We start from the raw sequence: 15,283 nt of genomic DNA, 5'->3' as shown, positions 1-15,283 counted from the left end.
CTGTGAAAAATTGCATGCGACTCCGATGATTGTGAGTCAATGGCTGATGATCGACTTGGTTGTGAAGGTTGCGAAGGCGTCGACAATGTCACAGTAAATGTTTTCGTTTATAAAATGCAATCCAATCCAGTGATCATCCAAGACTTGTTCTCATCAAATTCGATCTGCAAGTGATTGGTAACCACCTCGACTTGATGATCGGGCTCCGTTTAGGAGCCGACGAAGATCACGATGTCGTCAATATGTCACTTCCTGTCATTGTTATCGAGCGCATGCTTTGGTGCCACATAATCTGTTGTGTAACACTGTGGGAGCTCGGACGCAGGTCACCAAAACTTTATTTTGACATGTTCATGTGGCGTACGGCCTGAACCTTAAGTGTTGCCGAGGGACTTGATGCGTGGGAGTGGGGTACCCATCTTCACGGCATACTAATGGAGATGCGATACAGACGGAGAGTCAATGGAGAAAACACCGCATGGATTTTCAGTGTCGCGCAAGGAGAGCAGGAAGAGAAGTCAAGGATAGAGAGTTATCAAACATATAGGTTCTATCACATAGTAGTGCCTCAGACATCCAACACTTACTACCTAGGTAGTTATTCAGTGTACAACACGCACATATCATAGCTGTGAACTTACATTCCCCCAGATAAGGTGTTCGCTGCCTTGCTGGGTGCCTCAGACTTATTCTCCTTCGTGGCTCGGTTACATGGGGGAAAGTTCATTCAGGCTCATCATAACATATGACCAAACAATACCTGGTAGAGCCCAATTGCTCAATGAAATTCGCGTAGGAGAACAAAGCCTCACAATGCAGGACTGTATGGCGATGGCTTACATAGACTTAAGGATTCAACAGATCGTCAGACGAATCGATGAACCTTGAAATTCGCCTTGTTGCCTAGGCCCCCCACTAGCAATATCGGATAACCTGCTTTAATGATAATACAGGTTGTTTCACCGACTTTATGCATGTCACATTAACTAGTTGACGATGTCCATCCACCCGTATATTACCTAGGTAGGGTTGAGTAGCGTGGCGTTACGTCATGTATGCATGCATTATGAAGTTTGATATTCCCCATGTTCCACCAACTTCTCTTTAGCTTTTTGCCTGACGAAGATTAACATTGATTTATGCTAGTAACTGTGTAAGGCCTAAGGAAGCTATCCGGACTATGACAGACCCCGAGTCCTTATACTTCATAAAGAGGCCATAGCAGAGGCGAGAAGTACAGTGGGACCTCCGAAATTTTAAGCTAAAACTTTATACCCAGATAGTTATACTCCGTACTCCCGACTCACCGAATTCATTCTCGTATTTTATGCTTAGTCGGGCCTTCTCTCGAAATATGTAATATGTACCTATACCAGATACTCTGCCCCTGGACCCCTTACTTGGCAGTATTCTGGTACAATATAGGCCTCTTTCCATGTTACGTGTAGAAGAGCTTTATGGAATGTGACGGTGTTAGTTGACGTTAAAACCGGTTGCACGGGCGGCTTGAGCATAGTCTATTTCTATAGTGGGACTAGGTAGGTCCCTAGCTAAACAATGAAGGAGCTAGAGACGCGAACTGTTCTTGGCCTTAGCATCTAACAATTGGCCAATGCGGGGATCCACCTTGCTGAACATGGTAGCGACAGCATCCCTGAGCTGATCAGGCACGTCTTCCAGAGTCTCCGACACATTGGCGACCCACTTCCTTCTCTCACACTCATCAAAGACCCTGTTCCACAGCTCTCGTGGCTGAAGAAAGTCCTCGTCATCCACCGGAATCTCATTCTGGCCGAGAATAGCGTTCCGCTCGATGCGTTCGGTGTGTCGTACATTAGAAACAACTTGGCTAGGAACACCTGTACCCAGTGAACTCCGTACATAGTTCGGGTCGCCACCGTAGTTTCGGGTCATAGTTCCCATGCCGTCACGTTCGAATGGAGCGTATATAGGGCAGATGGCACGGTTTGGTGGAAGCTGTGTGTAGTTAACACCTAGGCGGTATCGTTGAGCGTCAGGGTAAGCGAACATGCGCGCCTGCAGCACTGTATAGACAGAATTGTTAGCATTCTGACCCGTCGGATGACGACACAGTGTAGACTTACTAGGGTCGGGCGTCATTGCGATCCCAGGCACCATGTTAGAAGGCGAAAATGCTGCTTGCTCGATTTCGGCAAAATAGTTCTCGGGCTGCGCTGTTGTTAACACTTGCTTCGTGTCTAGGATAAGGAGCCACCCACATTTTTGTTGAGGGTCATTTGACCAACTTCAATCAAGGGGAAGTCCTTGTGAGGCCAAACTTTGGTGATGTCAAACAAGGCACGGCCGTAGGTTTCAGCCTGCTCGGGCTCCATGATCTGTACGTAGAGCTTCCAGACAGGCAAGTCTCCCCGAGCAATAGCGTCCCACAGATCCTGAGTGTGGAAGTCGGCGTTTGCACCAGCCATGCGAGTAGCTTCCTGGTCAGAGAAGTGTGTTGTATTCTGGGTCGGCCGGAAGTGGAACTTGCAGTAGCGGAAGCCACCATCGGCTGACACCATTTTGAAGGTATGTACACCGAACCCTGTCACTCGACGGATCGAATCAGGAATACCACGGGTGCCAAAAAGGTGCATCAAAGCATGGACACTTTCTGGCTGGTTTGCGTGGAAATCCCAAAACTAAATGGTCAGCTTTATCGGATAGGATAATGTTCTAATTAGCTCTCACCATAGTCCAGTCCGGGCGGTTGGTGGCAGGATGTCTCTTATGGCTTCTGTTGAGAGAAGGAAACCTGACAGGGTCACGAACGAAAAACACCGGCTTGGCGAAGTTAGAATACAATCTTGGGAATCAAGAGTGAACACTTACAATATGGTTCCCTACAATATCGTGATTGCCTTCCTCCGTGAAGAATTTGACAGAAAAGCCTCGCACATCGCGGACGGTGTCTGCGCTACCCTTCTCACCGCCAGTAGTGCTCAGACGGAATAAAATAGGCGTTTTCTTCCCAACACCATTGAGGAACTTGGCTGACGTCAGGGAGGAAATATCGTTTGTAACCTCAAATTCTCCCCAGGCACCCGCAGCCTTAGCATGGACGACTCTGTTCAGCGTTAGGATATCCTTTCCTTCCAAAAAGAATCAGGTCCAATGATCTCAGACCTTTCCGGGATACGTTCGCGGTTGAAGTGCGAAAGTACCTCAATAAGAAGTGTGTCACCCAGCGTCGTGAGGCCGCCACCGCCAAAGGTAGGTAAGGTGGTGCTGACGGATGGGTCTGCAACTGGTTGGCCTGCCTGGTGTCAGAATGGGAACACTCGATTGGCATGACTGGAACCATACCTTCCGCCAATGTAAAAGTACGATTTAACATTGGAACTGTTCGTCCAGGAAGTTGGAGTTCGATTGAGATGTTACATGTAAATCGTCCGTCTTCTGGGAGACGACCTGGCTTTTATTGACTTTGATCTCGGAGGTCACTCAAGCGCTTGACACTTACCCCCCCTCTTCCCGCAGGAGGAGAACCCCAAAATCAAAATCCGAGATATGCCCGTTACATCTTGAGGTGAGGGGATGAAGACGGGACCAAGTTATTTGGAAAGGTAAGGTTGATAAGCCTCATGAAGTTCCGTCATGGAAGGCGACCACCGAGCCATGGCCGAGTTATTCCCGACACCGGCAACATTTCCCGCTCTGATTGGCCAACAAATCTGATTATCTCGTGCGGGGAGACCTTTGTTCCCCTCATGAGGGGTTGAAAACTGTCGCTCGTGAAGCTTACATTCCTTCTAGAATACCAAGCTCCAACTATATGCAGGGTTCATGCAAGCTTGATTCTACCAGCCCTACCAGCTCATGGCTGAAGAGCCTGCTTTAGTCATGATGTCTCTAGCAAAGCGGAAAGACCGGCAAGACAGTCTGTTTGAAGACATTTTTTCGAGGAGTGGAATATAAAAGCGGCATGGTGTCTCGTCGATTCTTAGTCTACACACATAGTCTCACAAAGATTGAACGAACCTCACTCTTGCCTATTATCTTATCAAAGCCAACAAATCCCAAACCATGGCTTTTGTTTCCAGCGGCTCCGAGTACGACTTCATCATTGTCGGCGGTGGTACCGCCGGCAATGCAATTGCTGGTCGCCTTGCTGAGAACCCTACTGTCCGGATTCTGGTTGTCGAAGCTGGCATCCCCAACCCTGATCAGATTGAACAAATCACCACTCCGTCGAAAGCTTTTACCCTTCGCGGAAGCAAGTACGACTGGTCTTACAAGACGACCATGATCAAGCGCGATGATTACGAGCGTGTTGAAAAGCCCAACACCCGCGGAAAGGCTCTTGGTGGCAGTTCGTGTGCCAACTACTTCACTTGGATTCCTGGCTCGAAGCCTACCTTTGACGACTGGGAGGCCTTTGGTGGCCGTGACTGGAATTGGGACTCCTGTGTGGAGTACCTCCGCAAATGCGCCACCTACCATGACGATGAGAAGCTTTATCCGGCCGAACTGAGCAAGATTGGGACCGGTGGCCCTGTGCAAATCTCTCATGCCGACTTGGTGCCAGAGATGAAGCCGTTCCGCGATGCGCTCACTGAGGCCTGGGTTTCCAAAGGCCAACCTCTGAGCGAGGACATCTACTCCGGTGAGATGAAGGGTCTCACCCACTGTGTTGATACCATCCACCAGGGTGAGCGTCAGGGTAGCTTCCTTTACCTAAAGGACAAGCCTAACGTAACGATCCTCTACGGCGTTCACTCGAAGAAGCTGCTCATCGATCCTGCCACGCGTATCTGCTCCGGTGTCACTGTGATAAGCGAATCTTTCGGTCACGAAATCAGCGTCTACGCCAGCCGAGAAGTCATCCTGTCTCAGGGTGTCTTTGAGACTCCTAAGCTTCTCATGCTTAGCGGGGTCGGACCAGCAGCGGAACTGGCCAAACATGGAATTACTCCCATTGTGGAATCCCCTCACGTCGGTCAGCATCTTCTTGACCACCCAATCGTGCCTTTCGTTCTTGAGGTCAAGGATGGGTACAGTTTGGATAACCACATCCTCCGACCCGGTCCTCTAAATGACAAGGCACTGTCCACCTACCAGAAGGACAAGACTGGCCCTGCAAGCTCTGGGTTCTTGGAACTTGTGGGATTCCCCCGAATTGACGAACGGCTGGAGAAATATCCTGCCTACCGCGAGGCTAAGGCTGCCAACGGAGGCCTGGATCCTTTCGGCCCAGCAGGACAGCCTCACTTCGAGCTAGATTTCGTCAGCTTGTTCAGCACCGCATTCCAGTGGCATTACCCTATGCCCGAGAAGGGCAGCTACATGACCGTTATTGTCGATCTGCTGCGACCCCTTTCCGAGGGTGAAGTTACCCTGAACAGCTCTAACGCACAGATTCAGCCGAATATCAACCTCAACTTCTTTGGCAATGACTTGGATATTCTGGCCATGCGCGAGGGTGTGCGTTGGACATATGATCTTCTGACCAAGGGCGCTGGATTCAAGGACATTGTTGTTTCGGAGTACCCCTGGAAGATGCCCCTTCATTCCGATGATGATATGGACCGGGCGGTTCTGGATCGCAGCCAGACTGGATTTCGTGAGTGACCACTTCGTATATATCGGAACGAGTCTAATCTTTACTTTACAGATCCATGTGGTACCGCACGTCTGTCGAAGAGCGTCAACCAGGGCGTTGTTGACTCAAAGCTGCGAGTTCATGGAGTGCGCAACCTCAGAATTGCAGATGCTTCTGTCATCCCTGTGATCCCTGATTGCCGTATTCAAAACTCGGTCTACATGATTGGCGAGAAGGTCAGTACAATCTCCAGGATTTTGGACTAAGACTAACACATAATAACCTAGGGGGCGGATATAATTAAATCTGAACACAAAGACCTATATGACACCAAGAACATTTCCCACCTTGTCTCCAGCAAACTTTGATGGGGATTTCCTTCAGGCTGCGTATGATGCGTTTACCATATGCTCAGATGTAAATTGTTTTTGGTCGAGTTAGATGCCTTCTTGCTCTTCAATTCATGTTCATCATTTTATTGAAATATGCGCTGTTTTATTCTTCTTATCAATTCTCGTGCTAGCCCGCTCTAATCCATAACTTATAGATCGATAAAAGAGACGCTATTGCCACCAACAATACTAAGACTAATAAAATGCCTCAAAGTGTCCAAATAGGCAACCAACAAAACTCTTTTCTAACCATGCCTGGTCTTTTTCCGATCCTTTGATGATCAGATGCTGGGAAATCCCAGTGATTTCCTCCATGTCGTCGTTGGTCACTTCAGGGCGATACAGGGTCCACGCAAAGAGGCGAATGCCCACTTGGATTGCAATTCTGAAAGCCAGCTCTTGATCAAGGCGACCGTACCCTCGTATGAAACCGTTTATCATCTTCATAGCTCGACCGCCGTTGTCACTATCCAGATAATGCTGTTTATAAAGGCTAAACATCATCAGTGCAATGTCCTCGGCGTAAGATCCATAGCGACAAGTTTCCCAATCCACAACAGCCAGTGTGACCGGACGACCAGGACTTTGTGATGACAAGTTTTGTGGTACAATGCTTGACGCAGTCAGTAAACCATCGCAAGTACAGGAACTCAACAAAGACAATTACTTTCTGGTTGAAAAATCACCGTGTATGACGTTCAAGCTTTCACGAACTCGTCCTTGTTCCTCCAAAATGTATCGCCGGACGAGCGGATCAATGGTGTTGGCCAGAATTTTGCCTATGGTAAACTTGTCGAGGAATTCATGCGACACCTGATGTTTCCGAATACTGAGGGCAACGTCTTTTTCATTTCCTTTCGGGTCCAGTTGTGGAATGACGCAGCCCAGATTCCGAGAGCCCTGCCAACCGAAGTTGCCGTTTTTGATGAAATACATTTCGATGCGGTTGCATTGTTGAGGATTTGATCAAGGGTCTTGCTGTGACCCATATTTTCCAGCATGATCGTATGGCTCTTCGGGCTAAAGTGGTAGAGTTGCGGGGTTCGGACACAAATGAAATCGTGCATAACGGCTGGTAGTGTATCTCCGACGGCATGCAGCATAGTCTGTTCAACAAACTACTGGGCAATTTAGGCTGGTTACTCAGAAGTTCTGGGTCCATTCAAGGGCTTGGGGATAGGAATCGTACACAGCGATCTGTCGGGACAGAAATCCCAACTGAGCCAGGCCAGTACGCTTCGGCATGCTTTACTATCACACTCGGTGGATCATCGCAGAGAGGCATGAGGTAACCTCTATAGGTGAAATTCATCAATCCTCCGCCCACTATGCTTAGACTCGAGAAGGCATAGGGAGTGTCTTTGAACTCCTCCATGATCACATTCATGACGACGAGGTGGCTTTTCTCCATCCCGACTGGGATTTTATGACCCTGGGGCAAATGAGACTCTGGTGTATCGTTAGCCATGTTCCAACACGAGTAAAAGTGTTAAGACAATGAAGTCAAAAATTGAGGTAGAAAGAAATCAAGGAAGTGCGGCTGAAGACATCTCATGTTTTGCAGAGCTTTTTTCTCGTCCTAGTTAATGCAAGGGGGACCATAACCCGACAGTGAGATAGATCAAGGTGTCCTGGCAGGATTGATGCTATAAATAGGAAGCTTGACCGTGTTGTTGGTTGAATACAATTCTTTAACAAATTTCGTGTGTCAAATTGTTTCTCCATTGCGAAAATATTACTATTAGTAAGATGAATAGCACCTGGGCAGGATACCCAACATATGTACGGAGTATGCAGGAAAGGAGAAGTTGAATTAAATTCTATATCGAGAAGAATATATATCAATTGGAAGGTAAATGCGTAATCTAACCCTCCTTGTCATGTAAATCATGTACACAATTATATTAGACCTATAGCTATACCGTATTGTGCTTATACCAATGCGCTCCTTGCATACATGTATGTATGTAGTCAATAAATCATTTCATTCCCATAATCCCCGGTTCCAGGTCTCCTTATATCACGCAGAAGTCTCGTAATTGACGACTGTTACTCAATATGGAAATGAAGAACTTGTTATTATCTTGTGCGACCCGTCCCAGAAAGTGCTTTCGAGGCGGAGGCATACCAACTGTTTGAATTATCTTTAGGAAGTACAAGGGCGAAGAAGCGGTATAGGAAGTTGGTACTCTACACTACCTACGGCAGTGTATAGCCGCCAGTGCGCAGCCATATGGTACTTTTCCAAGAGTAGGATGAACCCATAATTCCAATCTAAAATGGAAAACCTACCTGATTGAGCACCATCGTTTTAATAAAGCTTCACTAGACGTGATTGACCAGAGATTATAGCGGATGATCCCAATGCACCTTCAATTCTAATCCTTGAAACCTCAGTCGCACAGACATTAGTTTATAATTTATAACATATCTAAGAGATATCTCCCATCAAGCCAAGTCAACCTTGTATCTCTCCCTCAACTTCGTGCCAAACCGCCAAATCGCCAAAGAGCCAGCCCCAAAGAAGAGCGCTAGAAACCCAAGTAAATTATTACCCCAGCCATATCCCAGGCGCTCATATAGTCGGGGCCCACAAAGCGGCAGCGCGCCACCGGATATACAGCGAATGAAGCTGACTGCTGCTAATGCACTGGCGGCATACTTGGAGAAGACATCCACTAGGTAGGTATTGACGCTGTTCTAGAATGCCCAATGTGTTAGACCGATACTCAGAACACGGCGGAGATACTCACAAATGCGAATATCATTCCTCCACCGAAGATTGCAGTACCAATGATGGGCACAATCCAGTGAGTTTGGACGTGCGCAGTCCAGCCGTAGAGAATAAGACCAAACGGGAGCGCTATTGTTGCAGGGAACAGGAAAAATAGGCGACACCTAACGAGCCTTAGCATATGAGCCTTTCTTTTCCCGGAAAGCCAAAAGAATCAAAAAGGAAATGATCAGTATAAACATACTCCGGAAGTCCAATTTCATGACCCGATTTCTGCTGCTGGTGAACATACATCCGATCACTGTACCTCCCAGTCACTAACAGTGCCAGCAGTGATCCTATTCCAACTCCCAGAGGAGCAAGACCCAAACGTCCTTCACTCCATCCATACAGGTCCCGAAATACAAGAGGAATGGATGTGAAAAGCAGGTAGGTAACACCATAGACAAAGCCCATATACACTGATCCAAGCATGAGAAGGGGATGAGTGCAGAGCAGTACAGCAGGCCGCCGTAAGGCTTGCAGTACTTTCTGCTTTGTAGGAACATTGTCATTGCCGCGAGCATGGAGAAGCTCGTTCCCAGTTTCACGCCGAAGCTGTGCGGCCTTGCGCTGAAGTAAGACAGGGCCGTAGGTCTCTCGCAGAAGTATAAAGCTTACGATGGTCGTGGCTCCACTCTGTTTTAGATTTCAGTAATCAAGTCTAAGCTTCTGACTTGGTGAACATACTAGTATTGTCATTAGCCAGAAGATCCACCGCCATCCCTTGGTTTCTGCTAGAAAGCCGCCCGCTACCGGGGCCAGAGTTGGTGATAGGAGCAAGGCTGCGTTAAAGATACTCATCATTCTAGCAAAGTCAGTCATGAGAAATTTTATGTCGCTTTTATAACGGGTCCGACATACAGGCCATGTCGGTTTCGAGGGATCATGTCTGCAATAGTGCCGCCTGCGTTTGCAACTGGCACTCCACCGGTGAACCCAGCCAGAAGTCGAAACACCAATAGTGCACCAGTGTTAGGTGAGAGAGCACAGCCTACTGAAACAATGGTATACCATATGTGTCCAGTATGGTAGATGCGGCTGCGACCGTACACTTCTGACAATGGAGCAAATAAAAGAGGTCCAATAGCATATCCAACCATCTGAAAGGAGTTAATACACTCTTTTTAAATGCGAGATCCAGGGGAACCTCACATAGATAGAGAGAGTGAGAGTGGCGACGGTTTCGGTGGTTTTAAACTCATTCTGAATCTGGCCCAGGGCTGGGGACATCATGGAGGATGCGAATGTCCTGAAGACAAGTTAACAAATGAATGTTTCACTTAAATGCCCCGTCAACACACGTCAGGAAGCGGCTCAAGGTAACCACAAAAACTATTGGGGCCTTTTTTCGTGTTGGCCAGTTCACTGGCATTTCGGGATCATTTGAGCCATCCCAGTTCACCACATTGTCAGCTGCCTTGGCCGATTCACTCCTACTAGCGGGCGCATTGGAATCTGAATTGTGATGGCTTGGTTGCTCGGCTTTTTCTGTCATAATGGGGAAAGCTCGTACTGCACAGAATAAAGCAAAGGTGAAAAGGGAGTCTAAACTTCCCAGGATCCCCCTGTTCAGAATACCAGAGCAGACCATGGCAAATCATGACCCCTTTTGACGGAAAGATTTCCCGACACTTGGCCAGATTATTTATTTACAAGGGAATACGTAGTCAGGAATTGTAGGTAATTTGATGTGTTTCTATACGGTGTCATAAAATCATAATCTAAACGTGCTTTACATTATTGACTCTGGAGAACTTAAACTACAGCTATCCCGTCCATTATTCAACTTCCGTGAGACGTGATACAACTTAAGAATATTTCCAGTCTCCTTCGCCATCTTTTAATGATGTAGACAAGGAGAAAATGTGGATCGGGAATCAGTAAAAGCAGGGGGTAGTTCCTGCAAGGGCCCGGGCCGGCGGGCAGCGCCGCATCGATCGGGGCCCAAGCCATACCGATCTAAAGGTTATCATGAATGGTTACCAAATCATACTGCCTGGTGGTGCCACTCGTGTAATCGCATTTGCCTCTGCGAGAATCGTCTGCTAGAGTTCTTGCCATCTAGAGCAAGTTATCGAAGGCCCACTCTAAATATAGCGTTGAAGCTGCAGTCCGGATGTTATCGAAACCATTTGGTGGGTGTGATGCTTGCAATTCCACTGGAAAAAGATTGATTTCTATTGCCAGAGGCCCGAGGTCGATTTGACCCCAAGTCGGAGCATCGGTTGGACTAAACGCCGCCACAATACGCATCCTTGATGAGCGAGGCTCAAGAGATCAAAGCCAGGTATGACGTGGTTGGATATCTCGATCGTCTTGAAGAGCGTCAACTGAAGAAAATTCTAGAATTGGCTAACAGAGTACATTTTCAGGATTGATGACCGGCTCTAAAAGCCTTGATGGACTCGATTGCACAGAAAGACAAGATGCTCCCCAACAACACCGTGCTGCGGATCGACCAAACAAATTCCGGTGTCAGTGCGAATTGTGAAGGCGGCTCCTTTTGCAACGGTGATGTGGTCGTTGGCTGTGGCGGTGTTAACAGCAAGGCGTCGACTCGTAGTGCGATGTGCCGTCTTTCTAGCGAGAAGGATTGTGGACGACTTTCGGGTGATGGGGGAGACAAGTATGTGCGCAAATCTGCGGGAAAGAACTGGGGTTAATAGCTTTCCTCCAGCAATGCATGCTGAATTCAACTGTCTATTCGGTATATCTGACCGCGTAGATGGTCTTATCGAAGGAACCGTCGACACCCTCTTTGATAAAGGAAAATCCATGCTCGTGGCCACTGATAACCATGGATGGGGATTTTAGCTCTACCACGAGAAGCTAGACAAAGTATTATACCTATGTTAAAGACCTCCACGATACTCCCATCCAGAGCAGATTTGAAGAAGCTCGCGCTCAAAAACGCCTGGCGGCCTGTCAGCGAGATTCTGGCGCTGGGAGACCTCTGGAAAGCGTGCGAGATACACGTGGGTGTCGTTGGATGAGGCCCTACTTGACAAATGGATGGAGATGGCGACGCATAGCGACTGTTGGGACAACGCTCATAAGATGACCCTAATCATGGCCGGGTTGGGAGCAGTGCGGTCGGGTCTGCTGCTGCGGTAGCAAAACAATTTTAAAGGGTCCATGATGAGGGGCCCACTACCTCTCAAACAATCAAGTCAGCGTTGCGCAAATGGTAGGAGAAGCGCCACCCGAGTCAACGCGGCAGTCGAGGAAGCGGCGACGGTTTGTGTTAGTTGTGACAGGCAGCCAGGCACATACCTGGGTTGTCAGGCTTCATATGTTTGTTAGCGAGTACATCAGCCAGTCTCACACAGATAGAGAATCCAACCTTCTTCTCTCTCTCTCTCTCTCTCTCTCTCTCTCTCTCTCCCTGGCTTCTGCCACATCAGTTTGCCGGATGCAGGCGCTGGGTCGCATGGTCCCTTCCTCATGTGCCAAACGCCATCACCGAGCCGCTTCTGGGATTAGTTGTCGACACGCTCATCGGCGCTGAGATCATCGAGTACTTACCAGTACCAGCACCCCAGTCTTTCGAAGGCACCTACCCTTTCAACCAAAATGAAAGCATCGGCAAACATAAAAGAGTGCTCGGGTGTATGGTCATATTGCACCCCCATTTGTCATTCTCTCTTGCTGGATGGCAACAATAACGCACATGGACAGTGTGGATGACTTTATTCGCCGGTGGCGGCAGCTAGGACAACTCACAAGATCCGGTGAACGGGCAGAATTGTTCCAATATTTACGCGTTCTTGCTGGGGGAGTGCCCCTTATGCTATCTGGCTCGTCGAATGGAACCGTGTCAATGTGATGATATTCGCGCAGTTTCCAATTATCTTCTGGCTCCTTGGCCTTCGCTTTGGGCCAGGTTATTGGAAGCAAGGCCCCAGTGAGGTACTGATCGCCCTAATCTCGGTAGACATGCGGGGGGACATCGATCATACTGTCTGTCACCCCTTCTCACCCCGTTCTCACCTGTCAGATCAGTCTCCAGAATCCTCACCCATATCCCTCACTCACTTATCCCAGAGTGCCACTAGAGAGAGAGATGCAAAAACAAAAATACCAAAACATACAACAGTGAGGATTCGCTGGTGGTCACCCACCCAACTACTAACTCACCGGCGTGTGGCTTAAGTACGGCTGAGCGGACGGGAAGCCCTGTTTTCCACACCCTATGGTCGTATGTGTCATTCAACATGTAGTATAGAATGATAGATAGATGCAGCTACTTAGGTGGTGAAATCTTTGAGGCTATATACTACTAGGGAGATGAAGGAGGAAGAAAAGCGTGATAATGTATCTATTGAAAGGAGACTGTATATGAAGGCTCCGGGAATGACAAACGAGACAAACTAGGCAAATGCTCAGTCTGCACAGCGACAAACGCACCCAATACATGTCAACATGAATTAAAGCCGGGTTTCAAGTATGAGCACAAGATAAAAAGAACAAAAACAAACCAAAAACATACAACAGTGAGGATTCGCTGGTGGTCACCCACCCAACTACTAACTCACCGGCGTGTGGCTTGAGTACGGCTGAGCGGACGGGAAGCCCTATTTTCCACACCCTATGGTCGTATGTATCATGCTAACTGCGGGAAAGAATGATAGTGTGGTTGAGGTTGCTCTAAGAAAATGAACACCCTGTTAAGAATCCTTTTTCTTGCTGGCTTGCATATTACACCTATCACGTTAGTACCGGTAATTGTATCAAAAAAAATCGGTAATGTAGCTGAAAAGGATATAGTGAAGTCGAGGATGAATTGCCTATGAACTGCCTAGGTGGATGGTGGGCGAGATCTACGGACCAGTTTCCTGGTTAACATATGGTAGCCGATAGTTTTTTCCAAACAGGGTTTACCCACACGAATTAGGGGAATATATATCTTTGATTTCAAGGTCCGGGAGTCTCTGTTAGGAAGAATATTCTTTCAGTTCCTATCTAATCCTCCTTACCCTTATTCTAATCCCGGTGATAGACAATAGCAAGCGCGACAACAAGAAAATCAAAGGCCCGCATCTCTTCGGCGGAATAAATGCTGAAGGGTCCAGTAGCCACATTGTTAGATATACCTTGCTTTCGAGACTCGACGGACATCCAGGGCGCCGCCAAGCACCTCGCTAGGGAAATGGGCCACTCGGAGACAGGTCGCTTTTGATAGTTGGTAGAAAGAAGCACAAAAGTGCTATAACAAGAAAGCAAACTCCTCTACTGATCCGTAAAATCTATCGAAGACATAGATTACCCATTCTTCCGTAAACTTATGGCTTATATCTATATGGCGGACCACGACACGCATAGATAGAGTCAATGAATTCAACTCAGGTGTGGTAGACGCTGACTCGTATGGTTGTCTACAAATTGGTAGATATTTTAGGAGTTCAAATTAGCTCCTTAGTCTAAGAGAAAGGATATCATCTTAGTCCTATTTTTGCGGCTAATAAACTTGATTGGTGCTTTGCCGATTTTTCCAGTGAGGGTTCGAGGTGCCCATCGTTGCCCGGGTGTCTACGTATACTAACTATATATAAGGAAGTCAAACCAATAAACCATGGAAGCCTAGGTGTAGCCGTGTGATGCCAAGAACGACACTCACACACCCCTAGGGAATTATATACATAGGTACTACTCCGTACTAGTAGGAACTACGCGTACTTGCTAACTGCAGCGAGCATGGGCCATAGTTGGTGATTCACATACGCTAAGGCCTTTAGCTTCCCGAGGGACGACGATCCATACGCGTGCGGAGTCACTCACCTCTTGGTGGACTGTCTAAGGCTGAAGGAATTGCGAATAAATCAAGGAGCAAGGTCGGAAAAAAATTGCCGACAGTTTGTTCATTATTCTAGGAGGCTTAGGAGAAGAGTAGAGGGGTAACCTAGACGTTTATCTATATCGGTTTCATAGACACTTCCATCCCCTACTCCCTAGAGACAAACTTTAAGGTATATATCTCATGGTGTTATAGAAGATAGACCAGGAATTTCCAACATCTCAGATTCAATGTTCAAGACATTTCATGCTATGTGTCGGATCGTGCCTAGCTAACGGAAAAGTTGGTAAATTATCTTCAATTTTGGGTTTCGGCGGCCACATCCGCACAACCTCCGAGTAAGGGAGCATCAAAAAAATGTGTCAAGCCATCCCTTAACAAACTCTGGCACCTGAGCGAATGTACTTATTGGCCGTGAACTTACCGAGACGTGCAGATACTTTCATGTTGGGGTAAATAAAGGTGAGCTCCACAACTTCGGCAGTCAATAGCCCCAGTGCGCCAGAAAATCTATCGAATTCGGCCAACGTCCTGTACAGTTACAATACACCTAAAATTACATAGTGTAATTTATCATATCAATCCTTTCTTAACTCGCTTGATTTCACCATGAATATTACTCGTCCTACGCCCCGCAGAAGGTGCAATTTTGTTTAAGCATAGACATACTGGGTGCCTGAGGAGGGCAGGGGCAAAAGACGTAGTGATTCTGTAAAATGCACCATTTTTATTGGCCGCTACTGACTGCCCTTCTTACAGCA

General features: G+C 47.6%; 5 protein-coding genes across 5 annotated transcripts, besides 3 other annotated features; 2 read left to right on the top strand and 3 right to left on the bottom strand.

Moving 5' to 3' along the window:
- Positions 1–1,566: 1,566 nt before the first annotated feature.
- N7489_004175 (catalase) lies at positions 1,567–3,355 on the bottom strand (the record flags this gene model as incomplete). Its single annotated transcript, XM_056709927.1, has 7 exons — positions 1,567–2,045; positions 2,106–2,190; positions 2,241–2,660; positions 2,710–2,802; positions 2,851–3,085; positions 3,145–3,274; positions 3,325–3,355. 7 exons carry the CDS (start codon positions 3,353–3,355, stop codon positions 1,567–1,569), a joined length of 1,473 nt encoding a protein of 490 aa, XP_056568348.1.
- Positions 3,356–4,044: 689 nt separating this feature from the next.
- N7489_004174 (GMC family oxidoreductase) lies at positions 4,045–5,928 on the top strand (the record flags this gene model as incomplete). The annotated part of the gene is made up of 3 exons (XM_056709926.1): positions 4,045–5,581; positions 5,633–5,796; positions 5,848–5,928. The coding sequence occupies 3 exons, from the start codon at positions 4,045–4,047 to the stop codon at positions 5,926–5,928; spliced, it is 1,782 nt and encodes a 593-aa protein (XP_056568347.1).
- Positions 5,929–6,147: 219 nt separating this feature from the next.
- N7489_004173 (kinase-like domain-containing protein) lies at positions 6,148–6,888 on the bottom strand (the record flags this gene model as incomplete). Its single annotated transcript, XM_056709925.1, has 2 exons — positions 6,148–6,565; positions 6,620–6,888. 2 exons carry the CDS (start codon positions 6,886–6,888, stop codon positions 6,148–6,150), a joined length of 687 nt encoding a protein of 228 aa, XP_056568346.1.
- Positions 6,889–8,400: 1,512 nt separating this feature from the next.
- On the bottom strand, positions 8,401–10,223 carry N7489_004172 (MFS transporter; the record flags this gene model as incomplete). Its single annotated transcript, XM_056709924.1, has 7 exons — positions 8,401–8,652; positions 8,706–8,850; positions 8,931–9,364; positions 9,416–9,533; positions 9,590–9,828; positions 9,881–9,977; positions 10,030–10,223. 7 exons carry the CDS (start codon positions 10,221–10,223, stop codon positions 8,401–8,403), a joined length of 1,479 nt encoding a protein of 492 aa, XP_056568345.1.
- Positions 10,224–11,127: 904 nt separating this feature from the next.
- On the top strand, positions 11,128–11,391 carry N7489_004171 (uncharacterized protein; the record flags this gene model as incomplete). The annotated part of the gene is made up of 1 exon (XM_056709923.1): positions 11,128–11,391. The coding sequence occupies one exon, from the start codon at positions 11,128–11,130 to the stop codon at positions 11,389–11,391; it is 264 nt and encodes an 87-aa protein (XP_056568344.1).
- A 1,372-nt stretch (positions 11,392–12,763) lies between these two features.
- Positions 12,764–12,779: a sequence feature (Protein overlapping with rRNA (N7489_004170, KAJ5244074.1) was converted to a misc_feature.).
- Positions 12,780–12,819: 40 nt separating this feature from the next.
- Positions 12,820–12,918: a sequence feature (Protein overlapping with rRNA (N7489_004170, KAJ5244074.1) was converted to a misc_feature.).
- Positions 12,919–13,217: 299 nt separating this feature from the next.
- Positions 13,218–13,336: a sequence feature (Protein overlapping with rRNA (N7489_004170, KAJ5244074.1) was converted to a misc_feature.).
- Positions 13,337–15,283: the final 1,947 nt, after the last annotated feature.

This window comes from Penicillium chrysogenum (genome assembly GCF_028827035.1).
Source record: "Penicillium chrysogenum strain IBT 35668 chromosome Unknown utg000002l_segment0_segment0, whole genome shotgun sequence".
Lineage (NCBI taxonomy): Eukaryota > Fungi > Ascomycota > Eurotiomycetes > Eurotiales > Aspergillaceae > Penicillium > Penicillium chrysogenum.
Note: the sequence above shows the minus strand (reverse complement) of the source record. Positions and strands in the feature narration are given on the sequence as shown.